The sequence below is a fragment of the Theropithecus gelada genome, chromosome 8 (assembly GCF_003255815.1).
Source record: "Theropithecus gelada isolate Dixy chromosome 8, Tgel_1.0, whole genome shotgun sequence".
Taxonomy (NCBI): domain Eukaryota; kingdom Metazoa; phylum Chordata; class Mammalia; order Primates; family Cercopithecidae; genus Theropithecus; species Theropithecus gelada.
This window is the reverse complement of record NC_037676.1, coordinates 5066231-5084216: the sequence shown is the minus strand read 5'-3', so window position 1 is coordinate 5084216 and position 17986 is coordinate 5066231. Positions and strand designations below refer to the sequence as shown.

At 39.6% G+C, this 17986-nt stretch overlaps 2 protein-coding genes across 6 annotated transcripts in view; one reads left to right on the top strand and one right to left on the bottom strand.

Moving 5' to 3' along the window:
* The window catches only part of MCPH1 (microcephalin 1), a 241095-nt gene that overhangs the window by 89821 nt on the left and 133288 nt on the right, over positions 1-17986 (top strand). For 2 of the 3 annotated variants that reach the window (XM_025393866.1, XM_025393865.1), the window contains exon 12: positions 1777-1854. The exons of the other annotated variant lie outside the window; for it this stretch is intronic. In XM_025393866.1, the coding sequence (XP_025249651.1) occupies positions 1777-1854 (78 nt within the window). The remainder of the gene's footprint in view (positions 1-1776; positions 1855-17986) is intronic. 3 annotated transcript variants of the gene reach the window in all.
* ANGPT2 (angiopoietin 2) overlaps positions 1559-17986 on the bottom strand; it is a 63369-nt gene continuing 46941 nt past the window's right edge. For all 3 annotated transcript variants that reach the window (XM_025393872.1, XM_025393873.1, XM_025393874.1), the window contains 4 exons: positions 15990-16091; positions 14902-15068; positions 10120-10250; positions 1559-5182 (listed from right to left, as the gene is read on the bottom strand). In XM_025393872.1, the coding sequence (XP_025249657.1) occupies positions 5022-5182; positions 10120-10250; positions 14902-15068; positions 15990-16091 (561 nt within the window). In that variant the 3' untranslated portion in view covers positions 1559-5021. The remainder of the gene's footprint in view (positions 5183-10119; positions 10251-14901; positions 15069-15989; positions 16092-17986) is intronic.

The following is a 17986-nucleotide window of genomic DNA, read 5'->3' as shown; positions in this document are numbered from 1 at the left end:
TAAAGTGTGCATACAAATCAGACAGGAAGAAATAAAGCAGTTTCTATTCACAGATGTAGTTACTATTTACATTCATCAGCAAGGTTTGGGTTTTATGAATGATAATATTACAATGTAAAAAACACTATTTTCATTATGTAATGTGTTACCTACAAGATGCTGAATTCACTCTGCCCTTCTTATGAGAAACATGTTGGGCCAACCTTTTGTGTTTAAGTTTGCGTACAGCCTTACCTGTGCTCTTTCAAAGTAGATTTTCGCTATTTTGAACACTCTACTAAGGTAAAGATGCGTTTGGCCAATGAAACTACTGGAGCAAAATGTTTACACTGCATTTCTGATTTGATGATTTTAATACAACTGAATTCGTGTTTTCTCCTATCTCTATACAATATTAATTCCTGGGATGCCTATGTAAATTAATTAATTTACTGACCAGAACTCTACTTTAGCCTCTTATGGTTTTATTTTCTTAACATTTAGAAAGGGCTAAATTCAGAGGACGTAAATTTTCTCCATGAGGTTGTTTAAATTCGGTTGACATTTTAATGTGGATTGTATTTGAACTTGAACGCCACATGCATTTTTAAGTCTGGTTCCTGGCTTCTGTCACTGGTCCGTTGTATTTCTCACTGTACTGTTCTTTTATGTTGCCTCTTGTCTGAAATGAACCTGATTTTTACCTTTTATTTTCCGGGTTAATTTTATGAGTTTGTGGGGAGCCTTACATATTGTTAGTATATCTCCTTAAATAATATGCATTGAGGCTGAGGTTGGCAGATCAACTGAGGCCAGAAGTTCGAGACCAGCCTGGCCAACATGGGGAAACCTGATCTCTACTACAAATACAAAACAAATTAGCCAGGTGTGGTGCTGGGTGCCTGTAGTCCCAGCTACTCGAGAGGCTGAGGCAGGAGAATCGCTTGAACCTGGGAGGTGGAGGTTGCAGTGATCCGAGATTGCACCACTGTACTATAGCCTGGATGACAGAGTGAGAGTCTGTCTCAATAAATAAATAAATAAATAAACAAACAGGAATTATATAATCCAGCTTTATTATTTTAGCTCTAAACTTCTGGTGTATAGAGACAGATTTTCAGGGATTTTGGTCCTGGAGTAGAGACGGCTACAGAACCTCAGATATTACTGAATTAAAAAGGAAAAGATTGTATTGATCATTTAAAAGTGTGGGGATTCAAATGCTAAGAGGATAATGATGATGATGAAAGCTTGTTTATGGGACATTTTACTCTTCCAAAGTCTGGGAAGGAATTTCAAGTGTATTCCGGGGGACTTCTGAAAGTATTAACCAATGTTAGAAACAAAGTCGCAAGCCAAAGGGATTGCTTTTGAATTTAGGCTTGTGATCCATCTTCTGTTAATTCACTGTTTTAATTAATAAAAGTCTGGAATATTTATAGAGGACTGTTTATAAAACTTCACAAATTAGAAACTTGGAATTAAAAATATGTATATAATATTTCATTGTGTAAAAACAGGATACTATTTAAATATTTGGCCTCATGAGAATAATGACTCAGATTTCTTGTTTTGAGACTTTCTTAACCAAGTTTTTATTAATATTCATAACATTTATGCAACATGAAGATTCTGAAGGGACTTTATTGTTTGAGAACACATCTATTTCAGATCTGCAGAGTGTATCACTGCTGAATTTTTTGTTTTGTTTTTGCTGTGTCTTCAGAGTGACTCTTGGTTTATTGCCTGCTAAGCCTAATAAATGTATAATAAATCTGCTTATTGTATCACTTGCAGGTGCTGTGGTCTTTAGAATTGGGTCACTGGATTTCTGAGGAGCCATTCGAACTGTCTAATCACTTCCCTGCAGCTCCTGTAAGTCAAATATTGTTTTATGATGGTAAATGCAATTTGGTGTTCTCAGGAAATTATTATAAACGTAAGGGTAGAATTAAGTTTTTATCAAGACAAGCACAATTATGCCCATAATTAAAAAGACATTCACAGAACTTAACATCTTTTATCAATTTATTTGTGGGAACAAATGTGAGAATGTGAGACCATTCTGCAAAAAGTAGTCAGGAATGCAGTCCAAAGAAAATTTAATGATTAAAGTCCTCAGAATTGAGAAAAACAAAATTGAAAAAAGACTGAATTCTTGTGCAAGTAGTCTTATATCTTGCTTAATGTTTTTCCTGTTGATAGAGGCAGAACTGATAGATGTAAAAATTATGGCTTGCTGGTGCTGTGGTAACAGTCTTTATATTTTTATGACTTTCCTAAATTTCACTTCAACTTTCAAATGCTTCATGGAAAAGTTCTGGGTTCTAATTTTTTTTAAGATGAAGTAATAATTAAGCGGATAATTTAAGGTTTGGTTGGATATAGAATTGTGCGGAAGTTGCCTTTCATGTTCAAAAATGTTAACTTGCTTGTGACAGTTTATTCATTCAAAAGATTAATATCTGAAAGATAAATGGTGATTTTTATCTGCCACCCGTATTGTTATATAGCTGTTTGAGTAGGCCGTATGGCTAAAACATAAAAAGGAGTTGAACTGTGCTCCCTGATGACTGTAGTTATCTAGGTTGTTGGGTTGTTTGTTTTCATTTTTAAGATTACTGTTTGATTTCCTTTCAGCTTTATAAATGTTTTCTTAAGGAGAGAAAAGTTCCTCTCGGCAAAACTGTTTGTTTGAAATACTGTGTAAGGAACTGAAGTGTAAAGTAAAAACACAAATTCCCCCCATTCTCGGTCATAAGAGATTATATATGACGCCCAATGACATAATGAGGATTTGTCCTTGAATTTTGTTTCAGCTGCCTACATGGAAAATTGATATAAATTGTGTTGTTGCCAGTTTTTCTTGCATTATCACTTCCCTGCCTAAGTATCCATCACTGTTGTCATTGAAATATCATAGAAACTTGTTGTTGTCTTTTGAGGCTGTGAAATTTTCTTATTTTCTGTTGTTTTTCAACTTGATACAAGGCCATGATACTGTTGTTGAATTCATAAAACCTTCTTAAATATAAAGTAGATACAGTTCTAAGGTAGGGAGGTTCTTGACTCAGTTAAATAGTTGTTGGAAAAGTGGACCTTGGTGGAAATAAAACAGAGCCTTGACTTTGCCAGAGTCCATCACTGACTCAAAATATGTAGCAACACCTATGTGTTCTAAACCTATGTCAAGGGAGCGGGGAGAAGTTGGCGTAAAATAAATTAGATTTTAAAATGGAATAAAGAAAAAATAATGGTAGAATACTTTAAGGTAAAGACAGACGTATAGTAGATGCTAGCTGTAGACTGGACTCTGAACTTCCGTGCAAATGACTCAGAAAAGAATATATGAGAGATTGCCTTTAAATTATAAAGCTTTACACAAATGTTCATTAGTATTAATTGTACTATGAAAATTTCAAAAGGAGTTAAAACTCTAGGAGTTTATGGTTTTGTAATCCTGAGTATAAAGCTGTGTTCTCAAATTTTCTTTTCTTTTTTTTTTTTTTTTTTTGAGATGGAGTCTTGCTCTGTCACCCAGGCTAGAGTGCAGTGGCGTGATCTTGGCTCACTGCAGCCTCCGCCTCCTGGGTTCAAGCAATTCTCCCTGATCCAGCCTCCCAAGTAGCTGGGATTACAGGCGCCCACCACCACGCCTGGCTAGTTTTTGTATTATTTAATAGAGACGGGGTTTCACCATGTTGGCCAGGCTGGTCTTGAACTCCTGACCTCAGGTGACCTGCCCACCTTGGCCTCCCAATGTACTGGGATTACAGGTGTGAGCCACTGCGCCCGGCCCTGTGTTCTCAAATTTTCTGTAAATATTTAAATATATTATGAACAACAGATTTTGTTTTTGCACTTTGAAACACTTTTTTTTTCAGTTTGCTGATTGACATAAAAAAATCTTACTAGTGTCAATTATTTTTTTCCTTAAGTAAATTTAAGGGTGAATCTTGAGACGTATAGCTTTGTAAATTTCTTAAATAGAAGGCTTTTCTCAACTACAATTAAATTGTAGGCTAGTTCTATAAAAATATATCTTACTAGAAAAGAAAACACACCTCTGTTTTAGAATAGTGAGAAGATAGTAAAGTTTCTTTGTCATAGAATGAAATGTATAATTTTCCTCATCATTAAAATCAAAGGCTTCCTTATCACAAGGCACAATTAGTTCTTTCAGAAACAAATTATAAAATTGTAAATATTATCATAAAAGTTAAACATAGGCATATCCCCTAATAAGTTATATTTAATTACTAAAAATACCTTCATATTTAACAATCAGGCAGAAAAAAATAGTACAATCTGCATATAAACTAAAATGGCACATGTTTCTGTTGATAATTTCAGAGATCCTAGAAGTTTCCACCATATAAACTTGAAATACGTATTTGAGCATTAACTTAAAACTAAGCTGTCAACATAAATGTAAATACGCTGTGTTTGAAATAAAAATTTAAAGCACCTAAGAGATGGAGTAAAAATGCACTAACTGTTTTTCCAAATATTAAACTTCTAGTAACCCCTTCTCAGAATATCCCTGAATATGTCTTTTTATGGCTTAGAGATTTTTTTCTTCCTTTTAATTGTGATAGTGATGGTGAATTTAGGACATATGGGTATTTACACAGTGTGTAAACAGTGCTCAGAAGAATGCAGTTCCAAGATGATCTGTATTGTATAACATAAGTGTTCTGTTTTCCAGTTATTTACTGATAAACTTGCACATAACATTCTTCGTTGTGACAGCAGAGTCTGTAAATTGTCAATCTGATGCTCAGCCTTGGGTTCATCTTTCCATAGGTGTTCTGTCTAATCACAATTACAGATGTTTAGGGTCTTGCTTTGGTCTGTTAAGTGATGCAAGTTTAAGTGACAAAGTTTACAGGCTGTAATCTGGAGCACACGGGTCCCGTCAGCACTGAGCACACGCCCTCTGTGGTGGAAGAGGACACAGTGCGCAGCCGTGACTTTCAGTGCATTGGGTTTAAGTCTTTGAAAATAGTTCGAGACAGTCTTCCTCAGGTGGACTCGGGTGTTTAGAAATCTGCCGGTCGGATCATCATGGTTGTGGCCTTGAGCGAGTAGCCTGAGCCTTTCCAGTAGTACCACTTAATGCCGTTGAACTTATTTGTGTTCTGCCTTTGTGGATAGTACATTCCGTTCAAGTTGGAAGGACCACATGCATCAAACCACCAGCCTGTGAAAGTAAAACACAGAAGGAATTAGGAACTAGGTGATGCCAGCTCCCACAACGAAGACAGCAGTACTCAGCTAAGCCAGGAGGTATGCTGCAGGCATGTGGAGTAGGCACATGCAGATGGTTGTGAGTATAGGATGTGCATTGGCAGAGATATGGTTTTCCAGCTGTACGCCCGTGACATCACAGTTTTATTACTGCAAATGCTTTTACAAGCGTTCTTCCACCTTTTCTCTTATGCTGTGTGGAGAGGCCTGAATTCTCCACAGTCCTATTTGGTTAGCCCACAGTGTGTACACACTTACAGCGGGGATAAGCAAACATCTGAGGCACAGTTGGAAAACTCTCCTTCAACCAGGATTACTTACCAGTCCCAGCAACATGGTGGGCTGGACTCACTCAGGCTCCCCTTGTTCTATTAAAGGATTTTTTTTATTGAACTTTAACCCAAAATATTAAGTACTCAGTGGAGCTACATAAAAAGGAAGTCTCTATGTTTCAGAGACAAAGAGGAAATTTAAAGTGAGAGTGTGCGCTCACTCAGCTAGAGCCAGGGCAGGAGAGGTGCCCAGCACGGGGATTGTGGGAGTGAAGCCCATCTACCCCTTAATTTCTGGGCTTGGCCAAAAACAGGAGCATGCTGGGGTTTGTGAGAGAAAGCAACACAGTAGTCCCCCCCTATCTGCTGTTTTCGCTTTCTGCACTTTCAGATACCTGAAGTCAGCTGCAGCTCTAAATATTAAATGGAAAATTCTAGAAATAATCTATAAGCAGGGGCCGGGCGCGGTGGCTCACGCCTGTAATCCCAGCACTTTGGGAGGCTGAGGTGGGTGGATCACAAGGTAAGGAGATCCAGACCATCCTGGCTAACACGGTGAAACACCGTCTCTACTAAAAATACAAAAAAATGAGCCGGGCGTGGTGGCGGCGCCTGTGGTCCCAGCTACTCGGGAGGCTGAGGCAGGAGAATGGCGAGAACCCGTGGGGCGGAGCTTGCAGTGAGCCGAGATCGCGCAACTGCACTCCGGCCTGGGCGACAGAAATAATCTATAAGCCTTAAATTGCATGCTGTTCTGAGTAACGGGATGAAATCTCCTGCTGTCCCCTTCTTCCCTCCCAGAACGTGAATGATCCCCTCTATCCCGTGGACCCACGCTGTATCACAGTGCTTATGTTCAAGTAACCCTTATTTGACTTAATAATGGCCCCAAAAGTGCAAGAGTGATGACGCTGGCAATTCAAATATGCCAAAGAGAAGCTGTAGAGTGCTTCCTTTAAGTGAAAAGGTGAAAGTTCCTGACTTAATAAGGAGAGAACAAAATCGTACACTAAGGGTACTAAGATCTATAGAAGAACAAATCATATATCCATGAAATTGGAAGCAATACGTTGTATATTATTCAGTTTTATTATTGTTGTTAAGTCTCTTGTTGTGCCTAGTTTACAAACTAAACTTCATAAATATGTGTGAACAGGAAAAAATAAACACATAGGGTTTGATACTGTCTGTGATTTCAGGCATTTGCTGGACATCTTGGAATGTTTCCCCTAAGGAGAAGAGAGGACTGCTGTAACCTTGATTTTACAATATTAATCTGAATAAATCTCAAAAACACTGTGTTGGAGGGACACATACAGTATGATACTCCTTATATTAATTTTTAAAATGCAGAAAATAATTATGATTGATATCTCCATATGTAGGAAAATTAATAAAGTGAATTAACCTCGACCCAAGCAGCAGGTAGGGAATGGCACTGGCAGGGCCTCTTTAGCCTTACCTGTAATGTATTATTTCTTAAATAAAAACTCTGATGATGCCAAAGAGAAAATATATATATATATTCTTTATATACGTATATAGAGAATATATATATTCTTTGTATATATAGAATATCTATATTCTTTATATATGTATATATAGACTATATATCCTTTATATATGGAATATATAATATATGTTATATATAGAATATATATATTCTATATATATGTTGTGTTTACACTTTGCTCTGTGAGTGCCAGTTATTTCATCCAGGTTCCTACATTCTTTCCTGGTGGTAACAGCTCAGTGACTTCATTTGATTCAGATGAATGCAGATTGGATGGAAGTTTGTGTGTTCTATTCAGAATCCTTCACATATTCAGCACTTTGACAGATTCATAAGTCAGTCTCTTCTGGAGCTTGTCTGACTAGAGAACTTGGTGTCCATGCAAAATGGAGCTGCTCATTAGGCTGGTTCATTCATGGTCCAGACCACTGGCTGGAATTTGACCCCTTCACAGGCAAGACCACTCCACTTTCTCTCTTGGACTGTTTTTCCTCTCCTCAGTCTCTTTTCCAATTACATTCTCAGCCCCTAAATCTTGATTTGAGTAAGTAAATATATTGTTTCCTTGGTTATTAATGCGATTCTCCTACTCTCCTGAGAAGCTCACCACATACGGGTGGTCTAACAACCACAACCTTCTCAAGGAGAGAGCTGGGTCCAGCATGTAGGGGGAAGGGCAGACAGGAAATGAAGCCCTAGGTATCTGTGGCTCCTCCACCCGACCACTTTCCCTGCTGTTCAGCTTTAAAAAGGATGATTGTGCCAGGATGAGGGAAACAAGAAGCTTTTGCAAAATCAGTATGAGGGCTTTGCTCATTGGTGTAATAATGGTTAGTAGGGAGGACCTGTGTTACCAAATAGTAGTCATACTTTCTCAGGAAACAGAGGATTGCTTTTTTTTTTTTTTTTTTAATGAGGCCTGATTCTTTCAGTATAAAAGGCATGAAATTTAAAGACTTGAATATTACCAAATTTCATATTATTTTCATTACTAAATTCTCCTTTTGACTGTTAATGATGCTGGGTTTTTTTTTTTTTTGTTTTTGTTTTTTGGTTTTGTTTTGTTTGTTTTTTTGTTTTGTTCTGTTTTGTTTTTGAGACAGAGTCTCACTCTTGTCGCCCAGGCTGGAGTGCAGTGGCGTGATCTCGGCTCATTGCAACCTCTGTCTCCCCGGTTCAAGCAGTTCTCCTGCCTCAACCTTCTGAGTAACTGGGATTGCAGGTGTGCGCCACCACACCTGGCTAATTTTTGTATTTTTAGTAGAGATGGGGTTTTGCCATGTTGGCCAGGCTGGTCTCAAACTCCTGACCTCAGGTGATCCGCCTGCCTTGGCCTCCCAAAGTGCTGGGATTACAAGTGTGCACGCCCAGCCCTCTTAATGATTCCTATAGTGTAAATACATCATAACTTGGGTCATCCATTTGTTAAATGTAGTAACTTTCATTTATAAAATATGTTGACCATAGTTCTTACCTTTGGTTTTCTTGGGTGGGTAACATATTAATTTTTGCAGACACAATTTATGTTCTCTAGAAGTTAAACCCTCCCATTTTTCCTGTTATTCTTTACATTCATTTTGCACTATTGGCAGAGGTTTTGTTGCTACTTTAAATCTTTCAGTGTTTTTCAAGAACTAACTTGACAGCATTTGTCAGACTTTTTTCTTGTCTCAGTTACTAAGTAGTAGTGTTTGTTCCTGTCAGTGAATTTCTAAACTTTTAAAAAATCAGAAAAATAACGTTTTCTTTCTTTCTTTTTTTTTTTTGAGATGAAGTTTCACTCTGTCCCCCAGGCTGGCATGCAGTGGCATGATCTTGGGTCACTGCAACCTCCGCCTCCCAGGTTCAAGCCATTCTGCTGCCTCAGCCTCCTGAGTAGGAGTAACTGGGATTACAGGCATCTGCCACCATGCCTGGGTAATTTTTGTATTTTTAGTAGAGACGGGGTTTCACTGTGCTGGCCAGGCTGGTCTCGAACTCCTAACTTCAGGTGATCCGCCCGTCTCAGCCTCCCAGAGTGCTGGGATTACAGGCGTGAGCCACCAGGCCAGAAAAATAACATTTTCTAAAAGTCGATTCCTATGTTTGAACTCTCAAATGTTTCTGAATACCAACCCATCCATTTTAAGTGACTACTACAGTGGTCTTTTGCTTATGAGTGTGGTTTTCATTGTCTGTTTTACGGCAGTCTGATACTAAAAGTAGAAAACCAGAAAGGCCTTGAAGTAGAAGATCACTCATTTTAATTTGATTTACTAAAAGAGGTTGGTTAACTCGTTGTGTTTATAGGTGTTTGCTATATATTAATGAAATCTTTTTAAAAAAAAAAAAACAACTGGGGCCAGGTGTGGTGGCTCACGCCTGTAATCTCAACACTTCTGGAGGCTGAGGCGGGCAGATCACGTGAGGTCAGCAGTTTGAGACCAACCTGGCAAACATGATGAAACCCTCTCTGTACTAAAAATACAAAATTAGCCGCTGCAGTAGTGGGCACCTATAATCCCAGCACTGGGGAGGCTGAGGCAGGAGAATTGCTTGAGCCTGGGAGGCAGGGGTTGCAGTGAGCTGCGATCACACTCCCTTCTGGACAACAAAGTGAGACTCTGTCTCAAAATAAGTAAATAAACAAACAGCTGGAGACTCTGTCTCAAAATAAATAAATAATAAATGACAACTGGAAATTCCTTGTTTGAACATTAAATTATTATTTGGAAATATTTCTATAATCTGTATTACTGTTTTGGTTGCTACTTGGAATTTTTAACTTTTTAAATAAAGCAAAATGTAATTAAACCATCTCTCTAGTATCCAGCAAGCACAAACCCAGGAGAGCTTGCTAAGAATCAAATATCCCCTCTCCTTGCCAGGGCTAGGTCCTGAGGAGACACGGTTGGCTTGCTGACAAGTCTAGCTCCATATCATATTCTCACTTAAAACTTAGTCTAAAAAAAAGTGAAACACATTTATCTATGTCAAGCTAGTGTGTCTACGTATGAAATTGTGGGCATCATTACCAATCACAATTTGAAGTCCAAATTGCCAGCCTTTCCCTCTATGAAATCGTTCCTTGCCAATACAAATAGGAAGACAGAAAGTCATCCCTACCTCCTGTTAGCATTTGTGAACATTTGCAAATACATTTGTCGTTGTCTGCATCCTTTGTGCTAAAATCATTTCCTGGTTGACTGATGCTGCTTATTTTGCCGGCTGTCCCTGTAAGTCCTTTAAGGTGAATCCTGTAAACGTGCAAAGAGAAAAAACAAATTTAATTGGCTAGGGTCATTGATTTACCATAGTGGAAAATTTTTTGTAATGAAGAATGCTATTCTACAGAAGCATGTTCTGTACTCGTTAATGGACTAATGCATACCCTGGACAAAATATTTTGCACTGGTATAAACAGGAACCAACTTATCATCAAATCCTTCGGCAAAGAGGGATGTTTTCATGAAACCTTCAACACATATCACTTGCACAACTATCAGCAGCGACTGTAGGGCCCTGTAATTTATTTTCCTGCTGCTTTCAGATAAACAGAAGAGAGAGAAATGCAGCACGAGGGTCCTCCTCCCAGGTCTCCAGTCATCTTCCATAGAGACAGAGTCCTGACACAACTGGGCAACCTCAAACATCATTTTCCACAGGGCACCCCGGGGGGATGGAGAATGCAGCAGACAAGGAATGGCCACTGAGTTTGGGGAAGAAATCTACAGAATGGTGCTGAAAATAAATCCTTGTGGCTGCATTGCCTCATGTCTGTATAGTAGTGTAAAGTAATTAAACTGTTAGACATTGAGAAAGGAACAAATGTCCGAGTAAGTTAGACACTATTTACAATACGGATGATCCCTGACTTCCCATGGGGCTATGTTCTGATAAGCCCATTGAAGGTTGAAAATGTTGTACATTGAAAATGCGTGGACTACACCTGACCTTCGGAGCATCGTAGCTTAGCCCTAGCCTGCCTTAAATGTGCTCAGAACACCCACATTAGCCCACAGTCAGGCAGAGCCATTGGGTAACATGGTGCACGCCGTGTCTGTTGTTCACCCTGGTGATCGTAGGGCTGACTGGGAGCTGTGGCTTGCTGCCGCTGCCCAGCATCACAAGGGAGCGTCATGCCACATGTCACTAGCCAGGGAAAGATCCAAATTTAAATCTCAAAGTGTAGTTTCCGCTGAATGTGTATCACCTTCACACCATCGTAAAGTTGAAAAATCTTAAGTTGAACCATTGTAAGTTGTATTGCAAAAATACGACTTATTATTGGTCATCTGTGTACCAGCAAGGAGCAAATAAGGGACGGGAGAAGACAGTATGTTTTGAGGTTGTTTTTTCTTTTCTTTTTTTTTTTTTTTTAATTTTCCATAACTATGCTCAGGAGTTTCTGCTGCAAAGAAGCCCCTTGGCGGATGGTTCAGTACAGATCAGAGCAGGCATCACGTAATGGGGTATGCCATGTTGGCACATTGAGTCTTCACATCCCGATGGAGAAACAGGCACACGAAGACCCAGGCGAGGAGCCTACAAAGCAAATCCTGCAATGGTAGCAGGAGAAGTGTACTTGAAGCACCAAGATGATGCCCTTCTTTGTAAAACCTGCTAATGTTTACTAACTGCCGCATTGGAATAATATAATTTTTATCAGTTTGTATTGGAAGAGTGCAAAGAAGAGAGAAAAGGTTCTTTTAGTTTTACCTGCTGGTCAGGCCAGGCCAGGTGCTTACACCTGCACGCACACTGGATGCTCATAACCACCCGCAGTGGTGGCCGCCATCTTTATTTTTGCACTGCAAGTCACTGAGGTTCAGAGATACGAACTTGTCCGAGGTCAGACTCTTAAGTCATGGAGGTAGGATTTGCACCAGATGCAGCAAACCCCTCTGCCATGTTTCAACACTGGTGCACACCTAAACAGAGATGTTTGTTTATTGAAGACGTTGTGAAAAGATGAGGATGAGGCCATGTGATGTGGAGTTCCGTAAGTGTTGCTCCTAAGTGTCTTCAGTATTAAGGCAGCCCTAGAAACTTCATCCTAAGGCATGGACTGGACATGTGAGTCTCAGTATTTTCCTACACGTTTCAAAAGTGAGACTGGCCATAGCTCAGTCTCTAAATGCCTGCTGCAAAGTGTTAATGTCATAAATACTCATCTTTGTTGGGATTTTGAAACACTTTACTTTCTTTCCATTGTCTTCCCGTTAATCATAGACAGGATTGAGACGAACCACTTCCCTTGCTTATCTTTTAACTCTCCTGACTCCTTTGAACATGTTTAGTTCTCATGGAACTTGTTAAATTTTCCCCAGGGGCAAGAAAAATAAGGGAGAATACTATTTTTTATGAGTCTCTGTTCGAAAGGTTTTGTATAATTTTAGGTCCTTTTATGGCTCCCTGGTTTAAAGTGCTTTCTTTAAAATTTGGTTATTAAGAATGGCCATGTTCTTGAAATTGCTTTACACTGGTGTGGGTTGATTTTTTTTCAATCTCTGCAGCTTTGCCAGGGATTATTTTATATGACAGTGGAGTAAAGAGGTAACATCAACATTTAACAATTAAACCTCAGTGTTATATGAAACTGCCAGAATGTGTGTGAAAAGTGACCAATTTTTAAGGTTTAACGTACACATAGTTTTTAATTTTACTGGAAAGAATCAAATTCTACTGATGCATTTATCCATTTCTTATAACATGTATATTCCAGTTTTCCCACACTTGGAGAACATTTCTTCCGGAAAAAAATCCCTTACATGCTGCATACAATGGGCGTCTCCAAGCATTTGCAGTTATGAAAAGTTTCAGTCCCTTCACAGTTCTCTTATCATGCTAGCATCATGTTTTATAGGATAATAATTTTGATGTAATATCTATTTTATCTTGCCAAGCAAATTAAGCTTTAAACCAACGTGTGTGTTTTTCCAAATGGCCTATCCAAAAATTGATTGAATTTCTAAAGGAAATATCTGTTAAGAACCATCACAGTTTAAAATATTTTTATAATGTCAGCGTACAAGGGTAATGACCCATTTTGTAAAACTCTTCTTATACAAACAGCCTAATCCTTAATTTTTGTGCTTCTTTTTTTTTAATTCTTCTGTTGTAGATTCCTAACTATTGCCAGTTGAAAAAATATTTAACTTGGAGGTAAAACAATGACCAGCCACTTGTGTCTCAAAATTCATTGAAGTTTTGATCTCTTTGGAGTCAAGTTGGAACTGCTGTGAGGCCCAAACACCTATCTTCTCATTCGTCTCAGTCGTTACCTCTCCAGGAGAGCCTGGTCTTTCCATAATGAGAATAGTGAATATGCTTCACTGATGTTTAAAGAGTCACATCCATGTATATCTGTTTCTCAAACATGCTTCTGAATTTCCATTCACTGTTTGTAAAACAGGACATACTGGGCATTGTAGCGTTTTCAGTTGGTTGTTCAGGCAACTTGACGTTCAGCCACTTCTCTGTGCTGCCCACTACAGCCCCCCGCTGAGCAGCCTGCTCAAGGACTTTAACGTTGTGTCTGCTTTCAGACTGTTCAGGTCGTGGAGCAGAGTGTCTGACTTGGGCATTAATGAGATGAAGACAAGACTGTAGGTCAGATGATGACTGTTTCTGTGATGTTTGTGTTGACTTTCATTTGCTGATTTCTGACCTCAAGGCGGGTATTTCACAATGTGTGCTCCGTGATCACCGGGCACCACCAGTCTGTGCTCGTTAGACTCCTTTAGGCTGGTGTTGGTGCCACTGGGCACACAGTCTCACTTCTCTGCCCCTGCCATTGCGCACACATTTCAGAGTGCCTCTATGTGCCTTGTGTACCAGCATTACTGTGCATGTGGCTTTACCATACTTATCTGCACACTAAGTTGTCAAGTCCCATTGCTGTTCTCTGTCTCCACTCTCATGGCATTTTAGAGGCAGAAAGTAAATTCCTGGTCAAGGTTGCCCACGCTATTACTTATGATAATTGCCACCAAATGGGTGAGGACAAGGCAAACACTCAGAGAATGCTGTGAATCTGATGTGTTTCCTGTAGAGGAGAGGAGAGTTGACTAACCATCCCACCTAACTCTGCCATCTCTAAACTTGACAACTAATCTTGACTTTGAGATTGAACACAATTGAATGTGTTTAAATTTCATAAAGACAGATTAAGTTTTGAAACCTTTTGGAATAAAACATCACAGTCACAAGTATCCATCATTTATGCTATTTGTATGATATATCATCATGGGAACACTTACCATTCACTGATTTTACAAGTATCTATGAAAGCCAATTATCTACCCGGCAGAGTTCTTCCAGGCTTTGAAGATACACAGTAAACACAACGGACAAAATACTGTTTGTATGAAGTTTCTTTTATATTGTTATAACCAAAGTTAGAATTTTAAACCCAGAGAAACTTAAAGAGGTAATAATTCTGAGAAACAAGATGTTTTTCCATTTAAGGTAATAAAAGAGTAATTTAGATCTTGGTTAAATCATTGTGGTTCTCATTTTCTGGAATAGTCACCCAGCAAATCTTTTAATTTTTTTTTCTTTTTTTTTTTTTTTTTTTTTGAGACGGAGTCTTGCTCTGTGGCCCAGGCCGGAGTGCAGTGGCACGATATTGGCTCACTGCAAGCTCCGCCTCCCAGGTTCCCGCCATTCTCCTGCCTCAGTCTCCTGAGTAGCTGGGACTACAGGCGCCCACCACCACTCCTGGCTAATTTTTTTGTATTTTTAGTAGAGATGGGGTTTCACCGTGTTAGCCAGGATGGTCTCGATCTCCTGACCTCGTGATCCACCCGCCTCAGCCTCCCAAAGTGCTGGGATTACAAGCGTGAGCCACTGCGCCCGGCCACAAATCTTTTAATTTTTTCTTTCAGTTACCACTCACTTACTTACCTATAATTGAGTTCTTCACTTGAGAGATAGAAATGTTCATACAATGAGTAAGCCTCGTTCCCTTCCCAGTCTTTAAGGTGTATTTTAAGCACATAGCGTTGCTGATTAGTCAGTTGTGAAACAAACTCATTTCCCAGCCAATATTCTCCTGAAGGGTTACCAAATCCCTGTAACGCAAGTGGTTAAATTCAATTACTTCATGTAATTTTTTCTTTGTATATTTGAAGTGGATAGTCCGTCAACTTAACATAGAATAACTATCAAATAGCAGAAATTACTTCTTGTGCTGTGACAATTCAGGGTCCTCCCCAAAAGAAAATGGATTTTAAACAGGTCAGTTATTAGACACTAAGCTGCTGTTGGAAGATAATTTGTATTAGGATAATGAGAACTACTTGGGGAGCCACCAGCAGAAGCCTCAGCATAAACAGTTCCGTTCATGGGAACGTGAAGCACCATGAAACAGTTGGCTTACGAAAAAAACGCTGAGCCCACCTTTAAAAATAAGCTAAGCAGTGGCAGCCTTGTTTTTTCTTTTTTTTTTTTCTTTTTCTTTGGAGAGAGAGTCTTACTCTGTCACCCAGGCAGGCTGGAGTGCAGTGGCATGATCTGGGCTCACTACAGCCTCTGCCTCCCGGTTTGTATTTTTAGTAGATACAGAGTTTCGCTATGTTGGCCAGCTGGTCTCAAACTCCTGACCTCAGGTGACCCACCTGCCTCGGCCTCCCAAAGTGCTGGGATTACAGGCATGAGCCACCGCGCCTGGCTGCAGCTTTTGTTTTGATACAGTTTACCTTATATTGGCCATTCTTTAAAGGGGAGACTGAAACACCAATTTGAAGAACTAATTTGAACACCAATTTTAAAAGCCTGTAATCCCAGCACTTTGAGAAACCGAGGCGGGTAGATCACGAGATCAGGAGATCAAGACCATCCTGGCTAACACGATGAAACCCCGTCTCTACCAAAAAGAAAACTATGTCAAAAGTAATTGGTTAGTTTGGGATTGGTGTTTAAGGTTCCGCAGATCTTGAAAGCTATTTTTCACAAGGGAAATTCTTTTCTGATGCCTTAAAGAATGTCCGTACCACTTTATATTCTTTCCAAGTCCTCTGAAAGTCAACGCTGCCATCCTCACGTCGCTGAATAATTGTCCACCCGCCTCCGCCAGCTTCCATGTCACAGTAGGCCTGCAAACGGAAATGCAGGGTATAAGTGACAGAGCCCCCATCCCCTTACGTAGCAGAAGCAGGAGGAATGTAGACCCCGAATACAGGACTCGGCCGAGAGGGTTCTCTGGGATACAAGGCACGGAGTAGAGCATCGGGGTTGTCTAAGAAAAAGATGGTTTCAAATAAATTGAAAGTGATGGATTTAAAATGATGGTGAAACATAAACAGTAACATAATATAAAGTGTTGATGAGAATGTGACTCGCTTGTCATCATCTGTTCCAGGGTAAAGACCGCACCCTGATGGCCGGCCCAGAGATTGCTATTTTTTAGAGATTCATCGTGAATGGCACATTTTGGCAGATTGGCCCCGAACCGCACATCTCCATCCTGTAGAAAACCATTGACTTGTGTTCACAGCCTTGAAACCTTTCATTAATTGCCAGCCCCTGCCAGCTCTGCAGAGAGCTATGTGAAGGGGATACGCTTTGATCATAGGGTTTGGAGGACTCTTGTTACATTCTCATACCGTGGGGCTTTTTGGCTTCCTTTATGTGCAATACTAATCAGATTCTTTGGTTCATCTCTGAGCACAAGGGCCTTTTGAGGCTCCAGTGTCCTGGTGCAAGGTGTGTGACCTGAGCTTGGCTTAGCAGCTTGGCCTCAAGGGCATGACTTCAGGCTTCTCTGTACATTGCTCATTGCCCACAGTTTTTCTCTAAGCAACTCTTTTTATTTCTGCTCTTAAACTGGCTCTGTGGGTTTAAACTTCGTCCAGAACACAGAATTCTTTCTTAAGCTAAGCGCATGCATGCTCAATTTCAACTCAGCTGGAGTTTTATTATGAAATTAAAAACCCCTGAAAATAAGATTACATAAATAGTTTTAAATAATAAGATTACAGTAGAACGAAACATGTTTTCCAGAAACTAAGATAAATTTTCTGCCACATACAAGGTAGGAAATATTGAAGTTAAGGTTCAAAACCAATTATAAATATTCTTCCTTTGTTGTGCCCCATGGTTTTCTTGAGAATAATGGAGGCGATTTGGCAGGGTAAGCTTCAGTACGCACTGTTCTCTGTTTATGAGTTAGAATCCTAGAGAGGAGAGCAGAAAGAGAACCCAGAGAGTGCTAGTCCTGTTCTTTCACTTCCTACATGAGGAAAGAGGGGTGCAGAGGAAGTGCAGTGGCTGCCTGATGCCTCATTGCCAGTGGAACCAGAGAACTGTCCCTGGAACAGCCTGGTCTGCAGGGGACTTCTCCCCAGCGTGGTTCTGGTCTCTCTCCAGGAAGGTCACCCGGCTCGTATTGCCTTCCCCAATGGCGCTCATGTTTGGAAAGATAGGTGCCATTAATGAAAATTACATTTATTAAGAAGAAAAGTATTTCCTCATTTTAAATTAATCTGACGTAGAAAATCAGTCTGCTGAAGCTAACCCCTTATTATCACTCTGTATTGCTATGATTATTATCATTGCTACACACCACTCTCATCCAAGCACTCTGCCAGATATTTTGTGTATATTATCTATAATCTCACAACAACGCTGCTGTACTATCATAATTCTGCATTTTTGAAAGAAGAAAAGATTTAGTAAAGTTAGATTAATTTGATCAGTTACTCACCTACTAAGTGATATATAGGATTTGAATAAGGTCTCTTTAATTCCTGTTATGTTTTTTTCCACTGACATAATGCTGCCAAAAACAGAGAAACCTGACCCTTTGGTAAATAGGCCAAAAGTCCCTCAACACAGTTCCAAGTTTAAATCAGTTCATGAATAATACTGCCTCTTATTTTCCTGTGGTCAACAAAATGGTCAGTGCTGCTCACTTCTATCAATATGTCTTTTTAAAAATCTATTTCATAAACCAGCTGAATAAGCTAAGTTGGTTTGAGAATTCATGTAC